The sequence below is a fragment of the Vicia villosa genome, unplaced genomic scaffold (assembly GCF_029867415.1).
Source record: "Vicia villosa cultivar HV-30 ecotype Madison, WI unplaced genomic scaffold, Vvil1.0 ctg.002972F_1_1, whole genome shotgun sequence".
NCBI lineage: Eukaryota > Viridiplantae > Streptophyta > Magnoliopsida > Fabales > Fabaceae > Vicia > Vicia villosa.
The window spans coordinates 145,961-170,633 of record NW_026706078.1 but is presented as its reverse complement, the minus strand read 5'-3'; the positions used below and the strand labels follow the sequence as shown (position 1 = coordinate 170,633).

Here is a 24,673-nt window from a genome sequence, read left to right as displayed (position 1 = left end):
TATATATATATCAAATACATTAATTATTCAAATGAATAAAAAAAATGAATTTTTCTTATAATTTGAGACCGAGGGAATACTCTTTAATCATTTCATTTTTAATTTTGTGTTTATTATAATTTAGATATTTTATATATATTATGGTATGAAGATTTTATTTATAAATTTGGTGGCCAACTCAAACCTTATAGCCTAGTTAGGCGGCGGGGTGGGATTAATAACGTTTTTCGGTTAGCACCTGTTTTAATAAGTAAATAAAAATATTTGTGTGGATAATAAATAAATAAATGAAAGATTTCAATCAAAATAAATAAGTAAAAGATTTGTTAAAGAAAATAGTGAAAGATTTGTTACAAATAGTATAAAAAAATAATAATAAAAGATTTGTTACTAGCAGATTAATCTGATTTAATAAATCTTTTTAAAAAAATATCGGTTTAATATATATAAATAAACAATTTCTCTTCCAAACCATCGTTCATTTTCTCTTTCTTCCCGAAACCCTTGTTCCCAAACTCGATCTCTTTCTTTCTGTCCGTCAAACCTTCGTTCTCACCTCGATCCAATGACCACCGCGGCCAGACCAACTTGGGCTCCTGCTAAAGGTGGAAATGAACAAGGCGGTACGAGAATTTTCGGTCCTTCTCAGAAGTACTCCTCAAGAGACATAGCCTCTCACACCACTCTCAAACCCAGGTAGGGTTTTTTTCCCCAATTTTTTTGATATTTGATTTTCATGATATTAATTAGTTTGGGTTGATTAGGTTAAGTTAATTGCATCGTTAGACCTAATTACTGTCTGTAATTTCCGCGGCTCACCAATTTGTTGTTGGATTTATCGTTCGTTGTCATAATCCATAGTTTTTCTCTATGGAAATCTTTTTATGTTGTTCTAATCTTTTAATTACTTTAGGAATTGATAATTTTGATAGGTATTGCAGTTTTGCATAGAATATCCCATTCAACTGATTCATCAAGTTGTTGTAATTATACTTTTGATGGAAATCTGCAACTTTGGGGAATTTGAATTCGATTTTAGTATTTCGCTTTTATTTGAAAACCCGTACTCTTGAGTGCTTGATTGCTCTTTGGGGGAAATCTGCAACTGTACTCCATGAATTACATCTACATGCATCCCATCCCAATTTGTGTTTGAAGTAGCTTCTTTTCTCTTCATGTAAAAGTTTAATTACAGTTTTGGTCTTGTAATTTAATTAATTCAGGAAATTAGTCTCCTTATTTCAAATTTAAAAAGTTCTGGTCTCCTCTCACACTAGGTTGTCGATCGATAGCGCTATAATGGCCTAGTGTAGCGGAACAGGACCTGATCTAGACTGCTAAGTGCTATCCGCGATAGCGGGAATAGCAGACACCATTTTGCAAATTCAGATTTAAAGGCCGAATTGGTATTTTGATCCTTTTATTTGATCTAACATAACATCACAAGTGTTTGCTTTAGGTCGCATTAGGTCATTTCACGTGTTTTTTTTGTTTCCCTCTTCGCTGTTTCCGCGTGTTTGCTTTTCAGAAAGCCATCTTCTTTGCAAAACTTCCCAGCACAACTTTTTAGACATTCTTCTTCGCAAATCAGCAAGCCATCCACTGTTCTTCAGAAATCATCACTGTTCTTCATCTATTCATCTATTTCTTCACCTTTTCCATCCATTCACAGCTTATTTCTCCTCTGTTTTTTTCTGTGCCTTCTCCTTTGTTTTCCTCTGTTTCGCTGTTTCTCTTTTATTAGCTACCACGGCATCATCTTCTGCAAGTGTGACACAAACTTCCAACAACTAAGTTTTTTTTTAACATATTGGTGACAATATTGACATAGGTTGACATTTTGAGTACATTTATAATTTGATTTTGGAGTGCAATGGATATGCACTCACAATTTAAAATAGTTTTACACCGTCGTCCGATAAAAACATAACAAATTGCCAAATCACGTAATTTTAAAATTTAAGCATGATTTGGTTGAATACATGTCATTGATTGGTTGTTAGTGTATATCCTTTTTTCTCTTTGATTTTGATGGGAAGTTGGGAACTTATATTGATGGTACTGTTGGAATTTATGTATGTTGCTGCAACTTCTGTTTTTAAGGTATTATGTATGTTGTTGGAGCTTATGTATTCATGTTACATATTTACCTTGGTTTTTAAAGCTCACAATAGCGGTCATCCTTAACAGTCCTGCATTCACATTTTTTTACTGAAAATTAATGATGTATCTATTTTTAATGACGACTCATTTGTGAAACATGACAACTTTACTCTTTTAAATGATTATAGTGCCGCACTGCTCTTTACATGCTGTCAATATTTCATCTCAGTGGGCAGTTTTGCTGATGCCACCCGTTTTGTTTTCCTCCCTAATAATTTGTGTTAAACCTTTCTAGGAAAGACGGCCAGGATACACAGGATGAATTAAAGAGAAGAAACCTACGCGATGAACTCGATGAACGTGAACGGAGGCACTTCTCATCAAAAAATAAATATTATAATGGTAAGAACTAAGAACTATGGATGTCTAATGTTTTGCAAGGTTCTGCTTGTAGCTTTTGAATTCCATCTTTTTGTGAGATGAGTTTTCATTTTTGTTGCCAATTGTAAATGTTTAACTGATTCTATTCTATGCTCTGACAGATGACAGGGATCATGGAAAGAGTAGTCATCTATTTCTGGAAGGTATTTTTTCTACTATTCTGAAGTATAGATTCACTTATTTCATTACTTTGCACATTGACATTGTCTCCCAATTACCATAAAAGAAAAAGAGGTTAAAAAGATAAAGAAAGAAGCCATAAAGTATTTATATTCGGTCTGTTAATTGACGTGTCTTTATCTTACCAGGAACAAAAAGAGATTTTGAAGACCACATTGTTCCCCGCAGTGTTGATGCAGATGATTCGGATGTTGAAGTCAACAGCGATGATGAAAGGTTTGATAATTTTGCATACTCTTCATGTAAACTAGATCAATTGTTTATATAATGTACCTTTGATGTGTATATGTGCAAGTACACTAGTATACATACTGTATTATAGCAATGCAAAGACACGATAATATTACCATGTGTGTTCAAGCATGCATACTTGAGCATATGTCGATTAATATGCCTGCTATTTCTATCGGCATTTGGGCATAGTCAATCTTTTATTCATACTTATTAGGTAATGCAATGACATACTATCACATGGAGGGGTGTACGGTTTTGGTATTTGTTCCCCTTATAAAAGGCATGCTCAGCTTAATGTATTTTTTTAGCCAATACATTGTTTTCTGTGATGATTATTGTAAGCCAAGTTGCTCTTGATTCATTTAGGCTATGTTTGCAAGTTGCTCAGCTTAATGACATACTATCACCTAATTCTTTTCACCTAAATCAAACTCGCAGCCTTGCAAACATAGCCTAAGATAATAATCTTTTTGGTGTTTGATTTGAAGTCAAACATCTTATGTCAATGCTCAGAATGAGACAAGTTCCTTACATCTTATTATAACTAACATTGTGTTTCTATCTGTCAGCGATGATGACGATGAGGATGACACTGAAGCTTTGCTGGCCGAGCTTGAACAAATAAAGAAGGAAAGGGCAGAGGAAAAGCTGCGCAAGGTAACAAAATTTTTCTTTTTTATACCTAACTCTTTAGTGTCATGCCATTGAAGATAACACATTGAGCTTGTTGTATTACCCCTCTGAAAATAGAAGTGAGGAGAACTGTTAGAGAAACTAGGTAGAATCAGTTGAGGATAGTTAAGCACTTAGAAATTTAGAAGGGATATATCGTTTAGAAGGGACTATATGAGGAAGGGCGAAAGGGTTCATTTTGAAAATTAAAATATTTTTCTGAAAGGGGAAATCCTTCCATGGAGAGTTCTCTTGTTCCATGTTCAAATTTCACTCACCAATAAGAAATGCGGCCTTGTTTTACTGTATCAACCATTCAATTCTTACATTTGGGTTTGTAACACATCTATTTTAATAACTAATACCTTTTGCTAATTGGTTCCAAAATATTTACAAAAGGAATATAATGTTGATTGTTTTTATGCAGGAACGGCAACAACAAGAGGAAGATCTAAAAGTAAAAGAAGCAGAGCTTATGCGTGGAAACCCATTGATAAATAATCCTACATCTTTCAATGTCAAAAGAAGGTTTGAATGTCTGCCTAACCAAAATGACTGTATTTACTTGCCTTAATCCTCTTTTGATTCTTAAACAATACTATGAGGGCACTTGTTTGTACCTTTCTAATATATTTTGGAAGGAGTAACATGCAATTTTTAATGACACTTTTTTCAATTTTTAATATCTAAACTCCATTCATATGCTATCATGATCTCATTTTTAAAAGTTTTGTTTGACTCAGGTGGGATGATGACGTGGTCTTCAAAAATCAAGCCCGTGGGGAAACCAAGCTGGCTAAGCGATTCATCAATGACACCATCAGGAATGATTTCCATAGGAAATTCCTGCATAAATACATGAAGTAAAATCCTTATGTTAAAGGACCTGGGTTGTTTGGAGCCTAAAGAAACTTATTTGCATTTTGTACCTACATGTATTATTAACTGTTGATGGATACATTGATGTTTTCTTACATGTACGTGAACAAGATACTCAATGTAGTAATTTGGTCCATTTATGGACTACCTGAATTTAAGTTTCTGGTTTGGAATGAAACACAACCTGTGATCTAAAATAGAGGGAGTAAACAATTAAATTGTCATTTTATAGTAATTATCATAGTATGCCATCTGGTGCAAATAGTTTTTAAAACGTAGGGACACTATTGATGTTTGTCATTGACAACAAATCTGAGATCTAGTGTCGATCTTACAATAAAAACACAACTTGTAGTTTCTACAAAAATAAATAAATTTTTTTTTCTCTAACTGAACCTTGAAATTACAACGAAGTGCATGTTTGGTTTAGCTTTTGGAAAGGCCAAAAGCAATTCTAGAAGACTAGAATTGATTCTGGGTTATTTTAAGATGTTTGGTTAGGCAAAAGTAGAATTGATTCTGTCTCCAGAATTGATTCTACCAGAAGCTAGAATTTGTAGCTTCTGCCTCCAGAATTGATTATGGATGATTTTTACATTGTAATTTATTGTTCAACTCACTTTTACATAAATGTATCCAAACATAAATCAATTCTGCTAAACTCAATTCTGATAAAATCAATTCTACTAAACTCAATTCTGCTAGAATCAATTCTGTCCACCGCCAATCCAAACACACCCTCGTTTAGACGATATATACCTGATCTAAACTCCTGGTCACTTACTTTTTAAACAGCATTGTTTTCCGTTCGAAAGATACCCTTCTACATTAAAGATTCTATTGCTGAGAAGTGGTCTCATATAGCAGATTTGTCAATATCATCTCAATTTTTTTTGCTTTATAATTAACTTTAAGTTTAAATGGACTTTTAGTCCTTATTTTTTTTTGTTTTAGCTTTTCGATTTCTCTATTTTTTAACTAAGCTTTTCTTTTTGTAAGGTTTGAATCTCTGATCTTTACCACTAACAACAAATTTCCTGCCAATTGCCCTTCAGTTTTTATTTGATATCAAAATAAGATGATAAAAGTGTAAGACTATTAATATTGAATACAAAAGCAGTACAGAATGTGATTTTGCGTTTTGGCATGCAAAGAAAAATATCCAGATTAGTATTCAAATGATAATTGAAAAGTAATAGCGAGCTACAAATTTCATGAACAAGTAAAATGAAATTGAAGTGAAATAAATTTGTTAACCGCTCATTTGAAGTTGGAATGGTTCCAAAAATGTACAAATATTTTACCTCATTTGGTTAATATAAAAATCTCACTATTTCTTAAACTTTTGATTCCATCGTTACTTACTTTTCTCTTAACCATGTTAAGTTATATAGATAAAGGATAAGGATTAATATGTTATGGTGCTAATGTTAATATTTCTGTTGCTTATGTATTAAGTTATCAGCTAATTACCTTTATTCTTGAGTGAATGGTAGAAAAAAAAAAGTTCAAAATTAGAAGATTAGTTTGCCTTTCTATCCACACATGTATTTAAATAAATTTTATATTTTTATCAAATAAATTTATCAGTCCCGACGCACGACTTTTAAGCGCTTATATTTTTTCTTGAGTTTTAATTGATTGCATGTTGAGTGTTCAATTTATTTTTTATTTGTATATCATTTATGATTGTCATCTAATTTTTTCTATGAATATTGATTAGGTGACCCAAATTGCAGCTAATTCGTTTTTGCTAGAATAATTTATTGTTTTTATAAATGGAAAAAGTTTATAGTTGATACAATATTTTTATAAATGGGAAAAAGTGTATTGTTTTATACAAATATTTTTATAAACGGAAAAATTCTATTATTGATAAAATTATTTTTATGAGCAGAAATAAGTGTATTGTTTGTTACAAATATTTTTATAAACGGGAAAAAGATTATTATCAATACTAATATTTTTATAAACAGAAATAAGTGTATGGTTGATACATATATTTTTATAAAGGGAAAAATGATAATTGTTGATACAAACATCTATAATATAAGAAAATTAATGGCTCTGGAAAATACCAATTTAACTTTTTGTCTTTGTCCTCCACCTCATCAAAATGGGGGCATTTTGTGTCCAAAAATTACTTTATGCAACTAATGATGTCACATTGTTCAATTTTAACTACATGGTTATTGAATTATGTCTTTGCTTATTAGGTTTGGATCATTTGATGATGTCACTTACTTCTCTTTGGTTCCAAAGCATACTATCAAATTCAACTTTTTCTCTTTTCCCAATTTCACGTTCTCTCTCTTGGTATGCTCATTTCTACTCTCTTCTCTTTTCCCATTTCACCTTCTCTCTCTTCGTCTTCTTCTTTCTTCTCTATCTGTGAAGAAAACAACCAATAGCCCCATTTAACTATATACTCTTTAAACCAATATCCACAAATTTTTTATTGTGATCATATTTTCATGTATACGACATTGTTTCGGTGTTGATTAGGTGGTGTGAAGTCTTGCAGAGAGTTGGGCACTGTTTCGACACTTACTATCAACCATTTTTGGTCCTAAAAGCTTCGCCGCTAGAAATCCAGGTGATTCTTTAACCTTCAGTTTGATCTATACTTGATTTGATTTTTTATTGTTGTTAAAATTCATTGTTGATTTACCATGTCAGAAATCCATCGATCCCTCTCTTCAACCCATCGATCTACGATGTCAAAAACCGAAACGTTTGTCTTTCAGGCTGAGATCAACCAGCTTTTCAGTCTTATCATAAACCTCTTATGCAACAAGGAGATCTTTCTAAGGGATCTCATCACTAACACCTCTGATGCAAGCTTCCGATTTACTTGCATTTTTAGGGTTTTTTTATGTCGTTTACGTACTTTTTACGCTTGATAAGTGATTTATACATGTTATACATTAAAATGATGAGTTCCAGTGTTTGTGGTGTTTTTTTCAACACTGATATTCAGGTACATGGTTTGACTCTACTTAAGTTTTTCTATTCATATACTGAATACTGACTTAGAATAACACATTAAAGGTTGAATGCAGGTGATCAGTCGGGTTGGCACTCAGAAAACTTCGCTTCACCTGAATGATATGCTGCTGGCCAACTTTGTTATGTCATTTTAATGTTTCAGGCAAGTAGAATTGATTTGTTTGATATAGTACTCACATTGATAAATGATATAACTTACTACTTATTTCTTAAAGGTTTAAGTAATTATTTATTATTTGTGGCAGTCCAACACGTACTTGATGTTGCTAACCACTAATTTAGATGCATTTTATCATCTTAAACACGGTCGGTAAATGATGATTTATAATCCAATGTTACTATTGTTAGTGGTGGTGCATACTTTAACTATATTTTCTTCCACATGATACTTTGCAGTGGTACTAGATAGTTGGCATAGCTCAAATGTATAACTTGGAGGTACTGAATAGTTGAATGAAATATATATAAATTTTGATATAAAATTATTTAGTAAGTTATTGTGGTTTTTCTTAGGTTGGTTTATGATTTGGCATGGGAGTAAGTCATTTCAATTGAGAGTTTCAAGCTTAAAACATATTCAAAGTGATTTAATTTGAGTTATAGGTTTGAAGGTTTTGGGAGTTAAACTAATTGCAAAATGTTTTTATATGTTTTAACATAATGAGTTAAAGTATAAATGATTACCTTAAAAATCACAAGGTCATGTTCACGTACAATGAATGTCTAATTTCAAGGAAGCTTAATTATCTGAACATATAAAGATTTTAAAAAAATTGTTACCTTTATGTTACAAATCACCACTTCTATATATCATGTTGAAAATTGGATCTTCTCTTACATTATAGAGTATATTTGGTGGCAGGTGGCTCTTTTATCTCACGCCCTGTTTCGAAAGTCTTAAATTTCCATACAAATTGATTATTGATATTGAAAATTCTATTGGCTCTAACACAAACCTTTGTTTATCTGTGTCCAGTCTCTGACTCCACATATGCAGCTTTTTGATGCAAAGATTACTCATAATAATGTGAGTTTTGTCATTAGTAAATGCTTAATGAAGATGTCTAGCTTACATGATCAACAGATGGGAATTTATGATTATATATTTGGAAGAATGCTTTAAAGAATCATGTGAAAGTATATTTATGATTATATATTCGTAGATCGTGAGCAGTGCGGAAATAATAAGATTTGCAGTTCTGCATTGTACCTTTTTTTAGTTATATATAATTGTGTTTCGGTTGTTCTCTGATGCAGAAAGTTGGTTAAGGCGACATTGCAGGAAGTCGGGCCTGATGTGGTCTTTTGGTTGTTGGCTTCTAATTCCCGGTTCGGGTGCTGGTTTTATGTTAGGAATTATGTTTGATCGATATCGATATTAAACAGTTCTTTCTACTTAGAAATTTGGATTCAGATAGTAATGTTTCTCTATAGAAGTATAGTTTAGATTCTGATCCGACTCAAGAGGTTTGAGAAACATGTGAATTTGCTCTTCAGCGTATTCTACAGCATATTTTTTCATCCAAATACCATTCTGTTTACATGTGTGTTTTCTTTCGGTGTACATTTTTGTGACACTTTGTGGTGGATTAGGCCTTGGAGTTGGAGAATTTAACATATATGAAAAAGATTAAACAAAGCTTCTAGATATACCTTTTCAAGAGAAGCACAGGGGCCAATAATCCTTTGGACTTTGATGTCCTTAGATCAATTTATCTCAAATATTCTATTGCACAAAGAAGATAAAATAAGGTTAAGAGCCAATTAGATTCTCCCTCAGCTTATTGATTTAATTATTTTTAGTAAGAAAACATGTGTTTTTGGTTTTCTGGTAGGAATCAGAAGCCGCAAGGGATATGCTTCTGAGATGAGCAATTTTTCAGATTTGGACAAAAGGTACTATGTAACCTCTCAAACTTTCATTAGTTTATTCGTAGCCAAAAATAGTGTTTCTGGATCCAGATACCACATAATTACTTATAGAAAATTTGATTAGGAAACTTCTAATCTGTCGGTGGCTATTTGCCTTTGTGTTTACTAAAGGATACTCCTTAAATTCCAAAATTATTGTTCTCAAATGGTAGCATAAAGTTAATGTGGCTATTGACATTAGTGTTTGATTATTGTTTTGTTAGTTCTACAATGTAAACAAAAGATAGAATCCTTCAGTAATTAGGAATAGTATCCTATTATAATGGTTTTCATCCATATATCATTATGTATGGTTGTTTAACCACGTTTTTCCAAGGTTACATGGCTATCAGTGCTAAGAAAAGTTTTCTGTTTATCTTCTCCATTCTCTTTATATTAGTGCAATTGCTTCCATAAACACTGGAGTATGATGTATAACTTACTTAGTCCTCACTAATGTCAACTAAATATGCATCGAATGCAATTGATTCGTCGGGTTTTATGACGTCATCTTTTTTACTGCCTTTATAGTATGGTTGTTTACTAACAACATTGTAAACTGTGAGATATTGGATCAAACTCTAGTATTGTCGAAGGGTAGCTTCTTGGTTCGACAGTTCGACAGAGTTAAGCATGAAGTCGAAGGATTGTTCACATGCTGGTGTCGAAGTGTGCATGCTGTAGTCGAAGATGGGTCTAGCATGCAGATGTCGAAGATGCTAGGGTTGTTAGCATGTTAAATTAGGTTTTAGTGTTTAAACCCTAATTTGTTAAGTTAGCTTGTTTATTAAGTTGGCTTGTGTAATGGGCCTTGCTGAAAAAGCCCATTAGTTAGTATGTTAGGTTTTATTATAAATAGCATACTAGTCTCTCATCATTGCTAAGCTGCAAATCCTAATTTAGGGTGAGAGAGGTTATTTGTTATTCTTGTAAACTTGTAATCTTGTTTTAAGAGAAAGTGAAAGAATAGCAGTTATAACCAATTCTTGTGTTCTTCTTCTCCTCTCTAATTCCCTATTATACTTTGTTATTGGTATTGTTTTTCACAACAAATTGGTGCGGTGAGCGTGGAGAAGATGCCTTCAACAAAGTATGAGATTGAAAAGTTCACCGGAGTGAATGATTTCGGTCTGTGGCGCTTGAAGATGAAAGCCCTACTGGTTCAGCAGGGTTGTTTGGAAGCGTTGAAGGGAGAGGCAGCCATGAATGCTGCATTAACGGCAGCGGAGAAGACAACTATGATCGAGAAAGCACACAGCGCAATTCTGTTGAGCCTTGGTGATAAGGTTCTCCGGCAGGTATCAAAGGAGACGACGGCATCAGGGTTATGGGTGAAACTTGAAAGTTTGTATATGACCAAATCGCTGGTAAATCGACTCTACCTGAAGCAAGCTTTGTATTCATTCAAGATGATTGAAGACAAAGTATTGGCTGAGCAGTTGGATATGTTCAACAAGCTGATTCTTGATCTTGAAAATATTGATGTGAAGATCGATGATGAAGATCAAGCGCTGTTACTATTGTGTTCTTTGCCTCGATCACATGCTCACTTCAAAGAAACTCTCTTGTATGGAAGGGAGTCCCTGACGTTTGAAGAAGTTCAATCAGCCTTGTACTCTAAGGACTTGAATGAACGAAAGGAGCATAAACCTTCGACTGTTGGCGAAGGTTTGGCCGTTAAAGGAAAACTCTTACGAAAGGATGGTAAGTTTGACAAGAAGAAAGGCAAAAGCCAGTCGAAGTCTTACGGTGGCGAAGCATCTGGCATTCGATGCTACCATTGTAAGAAGGAGGGTCACACAAGAAAGGTGTGCCCTGAACGCCTGAAATATCATGGAGGTAAGGATAATGGCAACGCTGCCATTGTTCAAGATGATTTCGAATCATCTGATGTTCTTGTGGTTTCAAGCAGTGACTCTAAGAAGGAGTGGATTATGGATTCAGGTTGCACTTGGCACATGACTCCAAACAAAGACTTGTTCGAGGAATTATGTGATCAAGATGGTGGATCAGTATTGCTGGGAAACAACAAGGCTTGCAAGATTGCAGGTGTTGGATCTGTGAGATTCAAGCTCCATGATGAGTCAATAAGGTTGTTGACTGAAGTCAGGTATGTTCCTGATTTGAAGAGAAATTTGCTTTCTCTTGGTGAATTCGACAAGAAAGGATATGTTTTCCAAGGAGAGAAAAGTATCCTAAGAGTCATGAAGGGGTCGAAGGAAGTCTTGAGAGGCGTGAAGAAACAAGGCTTATATACCCTTGAGGCTGAAGTTGTAAGTGGTTCGACAAATGTTGTATCCACGAAACCTTTGTCGAAGACAGAAATCTGGCACATGAGATTGGGCCATGTCAGTGAAAGGGGTCTGGTCGAATTAGGGAAACAAAATCTGCTTGGTGGAGACAAAGTCGAAAAGCTGAAGTTTTGTGAACCCTGTGTACTTGGAAAATCTTGCAGAGTGAAGTTCAACAAAGGCAAACAAAGAACACATGGATCCCTTGATTACATCCATGCTGATCTTTGGGGGCCTGCAAGGTGTCCATCACATTCAGGAGCAAGGTATTTTCTATCCATAGTAGATGATTATTCCAGAAAATTATGGGTATTCATCCAGAAGACTAAGGATGAAACTTTTGAGAATTTCAAAAGTTGGAAGACTCTGGTTGAAAATCAGACTGGCAGAAAGGTCAAGAGGTTGAGAACCGACAATGGCCTTGAATTTTGCAATGAGGCATTCGACAGTTTTTGTGCTGCCTTTGGTATTGCAAGGCACAGAACTACTGCAGGTACTCCACAGCAAAATGGTTTGGCTGAAAGATTTAATCGAACTATTTTAGAGAGAGTCAGATGCATGTTGACTAGTGCGGGGTTAAAGAAGGTGTTCTGGGCTGAGGCTGTTTCGACAGCAACATATCTGATAAATAGATGTCCTTCGACAGCGTTAGATATGAAGACACCTGAAGAAGTTTGGTCGGGACATCCACCAGATCTCGACAAACTGAGAGTATTTGGCTGCGTAGCCTATGCTCACATTAGGCAAGACAAGGTCGGACCTAGAGCTCTGAAATGCATGTTCATGGGATACCCAGAAGGAGTCAAAGCTTATAGGCTATGGTGCCTAGAGCCAGGTCACAGGAGGTGTATCACCAGTCGAGATGTTGTTTTCAATGAAGCTGAAATGGCTTTTAAGAAAACTGATGATGTTGGTCGAAGTACAGAAACATCTGACGAAGAGCTGGAACAGGTAGAGATTCCTGTTGAGGTGGAGCATGTTGATGCTGAATTGCATATCCCAGATGAAGTCGAAGAAGAAGCAGAAGATGCTGAAGTTGAGGAAACTGACGATGACTACCTATTGTCGAGAGATAGGTCGAGAAGAGTCATCAAGCCACCTCAAAGACTTGGATATGCAGATCTTATAGCTTATGCCTTAATCTCTGCAAGTGAGGTTCTAGACGAAGAACCTAGAGATTATAAGGGAGTTATGAGGAGTCAAAATAAGACTGAATGGCTGAAGGCCATGGATGATGAGATGAAATCTCTTCATGATAATCACACTTGGGAACTGATCAAGAAACCTGCTGGGGCAAGGTTAGTCAGCTGTAAATGGATTTTCAAAGTTAAGGAAGGAATCGAAGGAGTGACGTCGAAAAGATACAAGGCAAGGCTGGTCGCAAGGGGTTTCACTCAGAAAGAAGGTGTCGACTTCAATGATGTGTTCTCTCCTGTTGTGAAGCATAGGTCCATTCGAATGTTGCTTGCCATGGTGGCACAGTTCAATCTTGAACTGGAACAGATGGATGTGAAGACTGCGTTCTTGTATGGTGATCTAGATGAAACGATCCTGATGAGGCAACCTGAAGGGTATGTCGAAAAGGGGAAGGAAGATTATGTGTGCAAGTTAAAGAGATCTTTGTATGGGATGAAACAATCTCCTCGATAGTGGAATAGGAGATTCGACAAGTTCATGGCACGCATAAGTTTCATTAGAAGTCAGTTCGACCACTGCGTTTACTTCAGATTTCGACCTGGTAATTCATTTGTTATTTTGTTGCTTTATGTGGATGATATTCTCATAGCAAGCAACAATGTTGAAGATGTGATGAGGGTGAAGGCTGAACTCAATAAGGAGTTCGATATGAAGGATCTGGGAGCTGCTTCCAGGATTCTTGGAATTGACATTCGAAAAGATAGAAAGAAGTCAAAGTTATGTCTATCTCAAGAGGCATATCTACGGAAGATTCTTGAAAAGTTTGGTATGTCGAATTCGAAGCCAGTTGTGACTCCAACAAACCCTTAATTCAAGCTGAGTATTGATCAGTGTCCCAGTACTGATGTCGAAAGAGCCTATATGAATAGCATTCCGTATGCTAATATAGTTGGTTCTTTGATGTATGCTATGGTTTGTACTAGACCCGACATAGCATACGCAGTAAGTCTTGTAAGCAGGTACATGGCGAATCCTGGAAAGGCTCACTGGCAAGCATTGAAGTGGATTTTAAGGTACATAAATGGGTCTCTGAATAGAGTCCTAATTTATGGTGGAGCCTTGGGTGAAGATAGTAAAGCAGTAATAGAAGGATATGTCGACTCTGATTATGCAGGTTGTATGGATTCCAGAAAATCTATTTCTGGATATGTTTTCACTATGTTTGGCACTGCAATTAGTTGGAAAGCAACACTTCAGAAGGTTGTTGCTCTATCAACCACTGAAGCGGAGTATATTGCCCTAACTGAAGCTGTGAAAGAAGCATTGTGGCTTGAAGGTTTTGCAAAGGAGCTGAAACTTCAAGGTCGAGGTATCACTGTTAAATGTGATAGTCAAAGTGCAATACACCTGTCGAAGAATTCAGCCTATCATGAGCGAACTAAGCACATTGATGTGAGGCTGCATTTCGTCAGAGGAGTAATCGAGCGTGGAGAAGTCCAAGTGCTGAAGGTTTCGACTGAAGACAATGCTGCTGATATGATCACCAAGACATTGCCGAGTTGCAAGTTTTTCCACTGTATGCAGTTGATAAAGCTGCATGAAGAAAGCTAGTTTGTTCCTTGACGTTGTAGAGTTAGGTCCAAGGTGGAGATTTGTGAGATATTGGATCAAACTCTAGTATTGTCGAAGGGTAGCTTCTTGGTTCGACAGTTCGACAGAGTTAAGCATGAAGTCGAAGGATTGTTCACATGCTGGTGTCGAAGTGTGCATGCTGTAGTCGAAGATGGGTCTAGCATGCAGATGTCGAAGATGCTAGGGTTGTTAGCATGTTAAATTAGGTTTTAGTGTTTAAACCCTAATTTGTTAAGTTAGCTTGTTTATTAAGTTGGCTTGTGTAATGGGCCTTGCTGAAAAAGCCCATTAGTTAGTATGTTAGGTTTTATTATAAATAGCATACTAGTCTCTCATCATTGCTAAGCTGCAAATCCTAATTTAGGGTGAGAGAGGTTATTTGTTATTCTTGTAAACTTGTAATCTTGTTTTAAGAGAAAGTGAAAGAATAACAGTTATAACCAATTCTTGTGTTCTTCTTCTCCTCTCTAATTCCCTATTATACTTTGTTATTGGTATTGTTTTTCACAACATAAACATTATCTCAATTTGATTTATTTGTGAATGGATTTCTTTGTGGTGTAGAGGATTTTGTATTTATTTCACAGTCCCACTTAATTTTTAATATCTAATTTCTATGGTATATTTATTATTTATTGTTGAATTGTTATAAGCTAATAATTTAATAATTTCAAAGTTAGCTGATGTCTTGGATTACTATCTTGGAATTTTCCAAGCTCAAAGTGATAAAATGATCTGATACTTTATGAATAGGAAGTGTTGTTGGCCAAGTTGGACTACCAGTTGAACTTTAGTACTCTTATTGTTGAGGATTGTAGTAGTGTTTTGTTCTTGTATTAGACTAGACTGAAATGATATGTATTGTTATTGGCATGGCTCTCAAGCTTTTAAATTTTGAAATTTGATTTAATGGAATTTGAGTTTCAATGGGATTTGAATAGTTTGAAGCTTCAGGTGTTGCACTCTTAGGCTTTTGTTCCTGAATCAAATTTGTATCGGTATTATTTTTTTATACGAGAAAAATGTACTATTATTCAAATATTTTTATAAATGATGTCAAAATATGGGAAAAATGTACTACTGATTCAAATATTTGTATAAATGATGTTAAAATACGGGAAAATAATTTATGATTAACCCAAATATTTTTATAAATGATAATATTTTTATATACGAGAAAAAATATGCTACTTACTTATGTATTTTTATAAATGATGTCAAAAAAGAAATATTTTTGTTTTATTATTTCCTTATTACTATATTTGTTGGAAATTCAACTTTGCTTTTTCAAAAAATGTATTTTTTTAATGTCACAATTTTTTTCCATACACTTTGACTCTCTTTTAATTTCTCTTTCTAATCATACATTTTAGTTGTTATACAATTACTGGATACCGTGCGATTTTATTTTTAAAAATGTCTTATATTTTACTTTGAATAAAAATACTTTTGTATTTTAAATATTAATTTTGTCCTCATTAATATATTTTTATAAAACATCAACTACTACATGTGAAAAATAATGCGCGTGTCCGACCAGAACCCGTGCGTATGCACGGGTTTGTTACTAGTTTTTATAAACGGGAAAACTCTATTGTTGATACAAATATTTTTATAAACAGAAAAAAATGTACTGTTAATTTAAATATTTATATAAATGGGAATACATATATAATTGATACAAATATGTTTATAAACGGAAAAAAGTGTATTGTTGATATAAATATTTTTATAAACTAAAAATGTGTGTTGTTGATACAAATATTTTTATAAACAAAAAAAAGTCTATTATTGATATAAATATTTTTATAAATGAGAAAAAGTGTATTGTTGATTCAAATATTTATATAAATGGGAATACATCTATTATTGATAAAAATATGTTTATAAACGGGAAAAGGTGTAATTGATATAAATATTTTTATAAACGGGAAAATGTGTGTTGTTGATACAAATATTTTTATAAATCAGAAAAAGTGTATTTTGATGCAAATATTTATATAAACGGAAATACGTCTATCATTGATATATATATATTTTTATAAATGAAAATAGTCTATTGTTTGTTACAAATATTTTTATAAACAAGAAAAAGACTATTGTTAATACAAATAATTTTGTAAACGGGAAAAGTCAATTATTGATAGAATTATTTTTATAAACGGGAATAAGTGTATTGTTTGTTACAAATATTTTTATAAATGAGAAAAAGACTATTATTGATACAATTAATTTTATAAACGAAAAAGTTTACTGTTGATACAATTATATTTATAAACAAGATTTTTTTTATAAAAAAATACTACTTAGATGAATGCATAATGGTTGGTGCATATTATTAGTTTATATTTGAATCCAGGCGGGATTCGTGTGATAACTCATATATTTTACTAGTGATAACGCACGTATTGGAATCTTGTTAAAAACTTACAGGGTTAAGAATATAGATTGTAGGTTGAAGATAACCATAATAGATGAGCTTATAATACGATGGTAGAAGTATCTGGTGATGAGATAGGGTGATGCCTATAAAATTAGCACTCTAATATTTAAATTATTATTTGAGAGAGGTTGAATTATGTTGGTATGAATGAGATTAATTAGTTAGGTGTGAGTTTGAGTCATGCTTATATAGAATACACGGTTAAAACCGCCATCGGGTGATCCGACGTAGATAGCAAGAAGTTGTTAGATGCTCTGGGTAATGGAAATGGAAGCAATAACATGTTATAATACAATACTCTACGGTGGAGTGGAGGTACACATGTTTACCTTCTATTGAAATGCTTTATCTAAATTGGACCGAATAGTTAGACTCTTTATCAGTCCAAAACAAAGCTTAAACTAAGAACTAAACTTACAAGAAAGTTAGTAAACTTGGAAAACAATAAGAAATCTGATAGAATAATGTAAAATAATGCATTTTAGAATGAATGTTCAAAACCTTTATACAAATAGAGGAGCCATGACCGTCGATTCTTTTAAGGTAGCTACATAATCCAAGGCGATAATTAGATTTTTGACTTAATTGCAACTTTGGTCCCTCCATTATCTTTTTTTATTTCAATTCCAGTCCCCCATCTTAAAATTCGAGTTTTTAGTCCCTTTGTTTTGTTTTTCTTAAGATTTTAGTTGCCCTTCAATTCTTAGAGCATTTTTTTATGACAACTTATCTTTAATTTGTAACTTATCTTTGAACATCATGTCTAACTCAAATTCAATGTTTTCCAAAAAAGTTAAAAACCTCTCCATCTCATCTTCGACATCACTTTCCTATGGGGTGTGCAGCTCTTCTGAATCACAACTCTCGTTATAAAAAATAATATTATGTTTGGAATATTGTCCAATTTGCTCATTAGGAAGAACTATTGCTCAATCTACATTAGCATCAAGACCTAAATCACACTCATAATTATCAGCATCCCCATATTTATCACTTTTCTCATATTCAATATCACTTTCACTTTCATCGTCCTCCACATTCACATCAACTTGAACATTCTTCACATTCACATCAACTTGATCAACATTCACATTCACACCAGCTTGATCGCGATCCACATTCACACCAACTTGATCATCTTCCACACCAACTTGATCATTCACATCATGGACAAACACATTAGCCTTTTCAACATTAACTTATTCAACCACATCATCGATAATTTAAAATATGTCAACATTGTGTTCAACATATACATCAATGATATTAAATCCTTTAACATATTCAATAAAGTTTAACACATCGTGGTCATTGTTTAATGGTTTAAGTCCTTGAGCAAATAAAAACTTATGGTTCAAATACCATAAACACCATATATTACTAAAACCTTCATTTTTTTTGCCATACTTTCAGTATACATGACATTAAGTCCACGTCCTAATCCCAGTCTATTTCAAACATTATTTCACCAACATACCACTCACATGATGATATACTAATTACTCCCTATGGTGTATTCTAAGTTTGACAGTTTCTTTTGTCTACATAAAACATGTACATCAAATAACCATTGCATACATTAGAGACCACAAATTTGTAATAAAATAACCACTACAAACATTATAGACCATGTGTTAATAATAAACTAACAACAACCATTTTAGACATTAAGGGTCACATATCAATAATAAACTATCATCAACCAATTTAGATATTGGGGACCATAAAAAAACTAGGGTTAAACCACATTTTACCCCCTGCCATTTGGGGCGAATCCCAAAAACAACCTTGTAAAAAAACATAGATTCCATCCCTGCCATTTGTAGATTCCATCGTTTTACCCCCTAAGTAGATTTGGTCAACAAAATATGTGACGTGGCGCTACTGTGTTGGCATTTTTTATTTTTCAATTTATTTTATTATTATGTGGAAACACGCGTGGACTTTTATATATTTTTTTATTCTGACGTGAAAACACTATTTTTATTTTTTAATTATTAAATTATTTTAGGGATAAGAATTAACAAAATCAAACAAAATTTTACCTTTACCAGAACTCGAACCCAGCAAATACAATATTTTTTAATTATTAAATTATTGTAGGGATAAGAATTAACAAAAACTCAATCATTATACTCAGCATGGCTGTCATGTGGGAGTAACATTATGGTCTGGTATCTTCCTGAGCGATGCATGCGACAATTTGGCAATGTGCAGACAATCCTTATACCTCCCTATCGGGCTGCTCCTGACACCATTGTCCGTCGGAATCTCGATGACATCTTTCAAGATTGGGAGCATCATATAGTGCTAGAGTAGTATCGGACGATGCCAGCATCAAGCAGTTGTCATTGTATGGAGGGATATGTGACATGGTTCTACACAGTATCACACTCTATCATGACAACGAATGCTCTTGGACGTCCACCTAAGTCAACTCATGAGGAGATCTTGGAGAATCAGCAGGCGTAGGATGACCATGCCACTAATGACCATGCCACTAATGTGTTTCCAATTTGTCAGCGTATACAGTTGATTGGGCAAGAAGTTTTGAAGTAATTGAGAGAGGCGGTCCTGAAGCGGTGGTCATTGTAACGCCCCAGACTGCTTTCGGAATGAACGAATGACCCCACAAACCAACACGAGTCTTTTCAACGTGTTTTGACCTCACTCGCACGCTTTCCGAGAAACTTCCCAGAAGGTCACCCATCCCAGAATTGATCCAAGTCAAGCACGCTTAACTATGGAGTTCTTATGGAATATGCTACCGAAAAGAAGATGCATCTTGTTGGTGTAGGTAGTACCCATCAATCATTATACTCAGCATGGCTGGCATGTGGGAGTAACATTAGGGCTTGGTATCTTCCTGAGCAATGCATGCGACAATTTGGCAATGTGCGGACAATCCTTATACCTCCCTATCAGGCTGCTCCTAACACCATTGTCTGCCGGAATCTCGATGACATCTTTCAAGATTGGGAGCATCATATGGTGCTAGAGTAGTATCGAACGATGCCAACATCAAGCAGTTGTCATTGTATGGACGGATACGTGACATGGTTCTACACAGTATCACACCCTATCATGACACCGAATGCTCTTGGACGTCCACCTAAGTCAACTCATGAGGAGATCTTGGAGAATCAACAGGCCTAGGATGACCATGTCACTAATGTGTTTCCAATTTGTAAGTTTTGGACTTAGAAGTAATTGAGAGAGGCGGTCCTGAAGCGGTGGTCATTGTAACGCCCCAGACTGCTTTCGGGATGAACGATTGACCCCACAAACCAACACGAGTCTTTTCAACGTGTTTTGACCTCACTCGCACGCTTTCTGAGAAACTTCCCAGAAGGTCACCCATCCTAGAATTGCTCCAAGTCAAGCACACTTAACTATGGAGTTCTTATGGAACAGGTGTAGCAACCTGCCCTAAAAATTAAAGATTAGAGTCGCCACCTATTCTACCAAGGCGAATAGGAAACCTCGCGCAGTTAAGAGATCAGAGTAAGATACTATATTCAGGTCGAGGGAAGGTGTTAGGCACCCTCAACCCTTTCCTAAAGGTTAACATTGCAAAGATAAGGGTTATGGCAAAACATAAAGAAAGGTGACAGACAGTGAATAGAGTTAAAGGCTAATTATATTGAACATGATTAGGGTTTGAAGGAAGGGGACTCGCCTTGTTGCCAAGTGCCTACGTATCTCCTTATGGAGAATCAGAGTCAACGTAGTTCGGGATACGGGTTGTACGCCCTTTGAGTTAGAGTTTGAATGGTTTGAATTTGTTTTGAAGTTGTTTTGGAATTGTTTATGCTTTGAAAAGCGTTTTGAATTGCCTAATTGATAAGGATGAAAATCCATAGTCTAATATTGTGGTTTTGAAAGGTTTGAGAAGTGTTTTGAGGTTTGGGCGTACAACCCTGGTTTGATTTAGCACTATTAACCGCAACGATCAATAGATTCAATCGCCATAGTTAATAGATTTGAAGTTGTATCGTTACCAATTTTAATCAATTGATTTGATTATTACTGATAACGAATTAGGATATTTTTTTTTATAATTATGAATTGATTTGCATTGTTACCCCTCGCAATCGATTGATTCGATTAAAAAGAATAACAAATTTGAAGTTAGAAAAAGGATTAATCATCACAACTAATAAGATAGTTGCAACCATTTAATCGAATATAATTGAATTGCATTTTAATTAAATAGAATTTTAATTAAAATTATTGTTGACCATAGCGATTAATCGATTTAATCGGCACGAACAACAAATTGACATTTTAATATAAATATCACATAATAATTTATTTATAAAAAATAATTATTATACAATTAATATATATTAAAAGGTATTTTAATTAAAACAAATAAATAATAAAAATTATTTAGTTTATTAGGGACTATAATTCAGTATGGCTGGACAGAAGTTACATGGCATAGGCCACCAGATCCTGGACGTTGGATCTAAGTTAGTGGTGAATGGAGGGCTAGATCTGAGGGATCATGGTGGGCTATAGAAGTGTAGACACACAGGATTCAGGGTGAAAATTCAGAAAAATAATATGTGGGAGCGAGGATTCGAACCCCCACCCCCACGCTCACACAAACTGTTCGTTACCACCCCAACCACGCAACGCGTGTGATTAAGACCCAACTCCATTGAATTATATATAAAACATAAAATTAAAAGGAATTCAGCGCGCGAAATTTCAAACAAACAAATCAGGACGTGACAACACATCATCTTCTCCACAGACCCTGCCATTTTCTGAAACAATTAGCTACGAATCTGCTATAGATTCATTCGTAGCACTTCAACCTGAATAATAGCGATTAGCCCCTGCATAACAAAAAATATTTCGCACCTGTTCCAAAAGTTTCGTCCAGACTAGACGAATTCAAACATGCATTCAATTCAACCCAATTTTAATCCTAACGAAAAGCCCTAATTGAAAACCCTAAAAGCTTCATACGGCCTCTAATGGTGATTCACATGAAACGCGCCCAGAAACCAAATTAATTATGCACAAACGTTCATAGCATCAAAACAAAGTCAAATATACGATCAAAACATCAAGATCACGTGTATATTATGCTAATCGATCAAGTTTGTGAAACTATATACCTCGGCTAATCGGAGGGGAATCTGGGGGTGCTGAAGCAGAGTGACAATCCCAACACCTTCAGAAACCTTTGAGGAACCTTTTGCAATCCTTAAAAGCTCTTGAGAGTTTCCAATTCCTCAAATCCGAATCTTGGTTTTGAGTGAGATTTTTTTGTTCTTGTGATATGCCTCTGATCAGAATTGTGCGTCCCCTAGTCCTATGCCCTCCATTCACTACTTATAGAAGAGTGAATTAGGTTAAGAATTATAGCCCAAGGCCTCTTGAAATCCAATCTTGCAAAGTTTGTAAAATTGACTTAAATCTTGAATGAAAACTTTCTATTTTGGCCAATTCTTGTATCAATCTTTTCCCAATCAATTAGTCACGAAAATATATTGTATTTTGTCATAAATATTGATTGGAAATCAGCAAAATATATTTCCTAACAAAATATTTGATTTTTAATCTTAATTAAATCATTAAAATGAAATAAAAAATCATATTAAATCAAATATAATGCTAATTTTCGTGGCAAATGATTTTGGGCATGCTAATGGCTTGTGGACCAAGTTTGTATCATAAAACCATAGGCCCATTTGCAAAATTTCTCAATTTGAACCTTCTTTTTTCACATTTGGTCCTCCAAAATCACCCAACTTTGATCAAGCATATCTCACTCAATTTTTAAGCTATGAGGGAGTTCTAATACTTTTTGGAAACCTCAAGAGGTCCTCTATAAGCCACTTTGGAATATATTTTTCATTTGGAGCTTTTATCTTGATCATATCCTCTTTGGGAAAAAACTACTTTTGGAGGATGCCTGAAAATGACCTGTAATCTTTTGCATTGTATCTCTCAAATGAATCATTTCTAGCCCTGGCTTGTGAGAGACAAAGTTGTAGAGGATCCAATTTCCTTCAAAATAGACTTTGAGTGGGGAATTTTTGATGTTCCATGTGAAAGTTATGCCCAGTCAAAGTTGGGTTGACTTTCTCCTAAGAAACCCTAATTTGAACCTTTTTGTATTTGTTCATCTCTGAGTTTCTATTAATGGAATCATGATCAATCTTTGATCAAATGATGGTTATACTTCACATACTTGATGTTGACCAAAATTGGGAGGCTTTGACTATGCTCTGATTATGGTTGACTTTTTAGGTCAAACCAGTTGACTGTGGATCATCTGGACTTTGAATGAGTAATCTTTGGGACTGGATCTTGAACTTTGAATTATTGTGAATGAAATATGGAAGGCAAATTTTGGGGTATGACAACAGGCTACCGAAAAGAAGATGCATCTTGTTGGTATATGTAGTACCCATCAATCCTTATAAGCTTTCCTTCAACCATGTAGTCTCATACCTGCACGGCCTTAAGATCCCTCTCATTCCGATGTGGCGACCACTCCTTGCCATATTCGGCCATAAGTGTTACATGCGGTGTAAGCACCCTCGTCTTCTTCGACCTCGGATGTTATATGCCCACCAGCTTCCGCATGGTTCGTCCTCAAACCACATCGTACTGGAAGAGGTCTGGCTCTGATACCATTTGTAACGCCCCAGACTGCTTTCGGGATGAACGACTGACTCCACAAATCAACACGAGTCTTTTCAGCGTGTTTTGACCTCACTCGCACGCTTTAACTATGGAGTTCTTATGGAACAAGCAACTGAAAAGAAGATGCATCTTGTTGGTATAGGTAGTACCCATCAATTCTTATAAGCTTTCCTTCAACCATGCAGTCCCATACATGCACGGCCTTAGAATCCCTCTCATTTCAATGTGGCGACCACTCCTTGCCATATTCGGCCCTGAGTGTTACATGCGGTGTAACCACCCCCGTCTTCTTCGACCTCGGATGTTACAGTCACCGTGGAAATGATGGTTATGGAGGCATCGAGTGCTATGAAATACAGGAGGCAGAGGAGAGGCCAGGGGGTTAGAATTTGGCATACACAGTAGGATATGCCCTTCTTTTTTATCTGTCGATGTATTAATTTTACATTCTATACTTTTTGAACAACATTTGTATTATTTTTTGCTATATCAGAATAATATTACCCAGCTTCATAATGATTTTTTTTTATTGTTTTTCGTTTGTGTGTTTATTAACAGTTTAACCAAATTACATATCAAACCGACATTGATTCTTTTCAAAAAAAGTCAAAAACAGTTATGTTTCTACCAATCTTTCTGTCCGGTCATGTTGTTGGATTTGCATATGTGAAACGTCTTTGGGTGTTTTCGAAGATGCATATTCGAATCACTTTTTTTAAAATTTATTATGGTCCGTTTGGAGATACATTTCTGAAGAGAGAAGTTAGAAATTTTTAAAGGTGTGATTCATCCATAAGAGTATATTAAGAAATTTCCGCGATAATATGTATGAGTTTTATAAACTTTATCATAACTTATAAAAAGACAATATGAGGCTTAAACCAAGGACGAATCTACCTTATAAACAATGGAGGCAGTTGACCTCATATCATATATATACTTTTATATCTAATAATACACTATTTAATCTCATTGACCCAACAGTAAGTAAATAAAAGTCTCCACTTTTTACATAATTTTTTTTTCTTATTAATTGCTTTATACGATAAGAATAATGTATGTGAAATTTATG

General features: G+C 34.6%; 1 protein-coding gene across 1 annotated transcript; it reads left to right on the top strand.

The window, feature by feature from the left end:
- The first annotated feature begins 470 nt into the window (after positions 1-470).
- On the top strand, positions 471-4,662 carry LOC131640145 (uncharacterized). Its single transcript, XM_058910552.1, has 7 exons — positions 471-696; positions 2,399-2,505; positions 2,646-2,687; positions 2,853-2,940; positions 3,528-3,615; positions 4,058-4,158; positions 4,374-4,662. Exons 1-7 carry the CDS (start codon positions 566-568, stop codon positions 4,495-4,497), a joined length of 681 nt encoding a protein of 226 aa, XP_058766535.1. The 5' UTR covers positions 471-565; the 3' UTR covers positions 4,498-4,662.
- The last annotated feature ends 20,011 nt before the right edge of the window (positions 4,663-24,673 follow it).

Bases quoted from the DNA above. Each gene is read 5' to 3' on its own strand.
- LOC131640145 (XM_058910552.1), top strand. From the start codon at position 566: ATGACCACCGCGGCCAGACCAACTTGGGCTCCTGCTAAAGGTGGAAAT. The intron at 697-2,398 runs GTAGGGTTTTTT...AAACCTTTCTAG, and splicing joins CACACCACTCTCAAACCCAG to GAAAGACGGCCAGGATACAC. The intron at 4,159-4,373 runs GTTTGAATGTCT...TGTTTGACTCAG, and splicing joins TCTTTCAATGTCAAAAGAAG to GTGGGATGATGACGTGGTCT.